Below are 2015 nucleotides of genomic sequence, written 5' to 3'. Positions count from 1 at the left end.
TAAAGGTAACAATTTCTTAATATGCATGTTTTAACTAAAACATCCTATATTTTGAAACGGAAGGAATATTATATTTTCTAGTTTTACCCTTAATTTATGAATAAATTAACTCATTAAACACTTATTAAATAAAGGCATATATGTATATTTTAATATATTTTTAATTTATCTTAAATGTGTCAAAATGACATTTTTTGTTAAACAGAGTAATAAAAAAAATTGCAAAATTGTATGATGATGATGATGACAATGATGGTATGATGATATTATGATACGATGAATCTAAAAGCAAACATTTAATATTTTTTTTGTCTTTAACAAAAATGTGGAGAAAACAGGTAACCCATATAGTATCTATTACAACCTAACTCATTTAATCCATTAATTCACTAAGACTAAATCTCGTTGGACTTATCAATCTAACAAAGTCAAAATATTTAGTTATGAGAATTTGAATTCGAATGGTAACATAACACGATATTAGTATCAACTAATATTAGACTACATCTCTTGGTTAATATTATCATTATGGATTTACATCAACGAGAAATACTTTTGACCAAAGAAAAAAAGAAAGAAGAAACAAAACACTATCCTCCACAATATTATCTGCTCTCTAATAAGTATCAACTAGTTTTAGTAGTCTAATATAGAAGAGAGAAAAATATCAATCTTTTTTGTTTTTTTTGGTTAAAAGGCTTATCAATTTTTTATGTTGATACCTACAAATGTGTTACCTTTGTTATGTGGTATCAATTAACTATTTTAGTGCTCTAAATGTAGATTTTATTATTATAATCAAACTAAGTTAATCTGCAAGTTAGAAATAGACAGTGAAGTACTAAATGCGTAAATAAAAAGGATAGATAATCTAAAGAATCTTAAACCCCAATACCTTTTTTGCTTTTCTAATAACTCCACCACAACACAATAACACAAGTTGCAACCTCTTTATATCCTTCAAACCATAGATATAGGAATAGGATACAAACGCATACGAGTTTCCTATATATGTGTGCGTCTATAAACATTTGAAAGCAATATTTTGTCTCTTTTTAACTCTCTCAACTTTTGTTTCTTCTCCTACCTTCTTTTACCAACCTTTCCATTCTTTTTACACATATAATATATATATATATATAGAGAGAGAGAGAGAGAGAGGAGAAAAAAAGAGTTGAAAGATGAAGACTCTTGTGTCTTCATAGAAACAAGTGATATGTGCGCAAAGAAAGAAGAAGAAGAAGAAGACAGTTCTAGAGCCATGAACAACATACAAAATTACCAAAACGACCTCTTCTTTCACCAACTCATCTCTCATCATCATCATCATCACGATCCCTCTCAATCCGAAACCTTTGGAGCATCCGGTAACGTTGGATCCGGTTTCACTATCTTCTCTCAAGATTCCGTCTCCCCAATATGGTCTCTCCCTCCACCAACTTCGATCCAACCACCGTTCGATCAGTTTCCTCCTCCTTCGTCTACTCCAGCACCTTTCTACGGAAGTTTCTTCAACAGAAATCAAGTTCATCACGGGCAGGGATTACAGTTCGGGTACGAGGGTTTTGGTGGAGCCACGTCAGAAACACATCATCATCATGAACAGCTTCGGATCTTGTCCGAGGCTTTAGGTCCGGTGGTGCAAGCCGGTTCGGGTCCTTTTGGGTTACAAGCTGAGTTAGGGAAGATGACAGCACAAGAGATCATGGACGCTAAAGCTTTAGCTGCTTCAAAGAGTCATAGTGAAGCTGAGAGAAGACGAAGAGAGAGAATCAATAATCATCTCGCTAAGCTCCGTAGCATATTACCCAACACCACCAAAGTAAGTCTAATTTCTTTATACATAAAAAAAACATTCATCATCACACAACGTTAAGATTCAAAACGGATGTTGTTAAATTTTTTTTTAAAAAGAAAAGACTATTACTAAAAAACAATGTAGAGCTGAAGTGGACAAACATAGTAGCTGCGACATGAAAGTTCATGTCACATTTTGTCTTTTTTTTTTTTTTTTT

General features: G+C 32.5%; 1 protein-coding gene across 1 annotated transcript in view; it reads left to right on the top strand.

Annotated features, from left to right (window-relative positions):
* Positions 997-2015, top strand: part of LOC104701518 (transcription factor bHLH30) — a 2478-nt gene continuing 1459 nt past the window's right edge. The window contains exon 1 of the mRNA XM_010417215.1: positions 997-1822. Within this exon, the coding sequence (XP_010415517.1) occupies positions 1217-1822 (606 nt within the window). The 5' untranslated portion in view covers positions 997-1216. The remainder of the gene's footprint in view (positions 1823-2015) is intronic.

The sequence above is a fragment of the Camelina sativa genome, chromosome 7 (assembly GCF_000633955.1).
Source record: "Camelina sativa cultivar DH55 chromosome 7, Cs, whole genome shotgun sequence".
Lineage (NCBI taxonomy): Eukaryota > Viridiplantae > Streptophyta > Magnoliopsida > Brassicales > Brassicaceae > Camelina > Camelina sativa.
The sequence above is the reverse complement of the archived record's forward strand: the minus strand, read 5'-3'. Positions and strand labels throughout refer to the sequence as shown.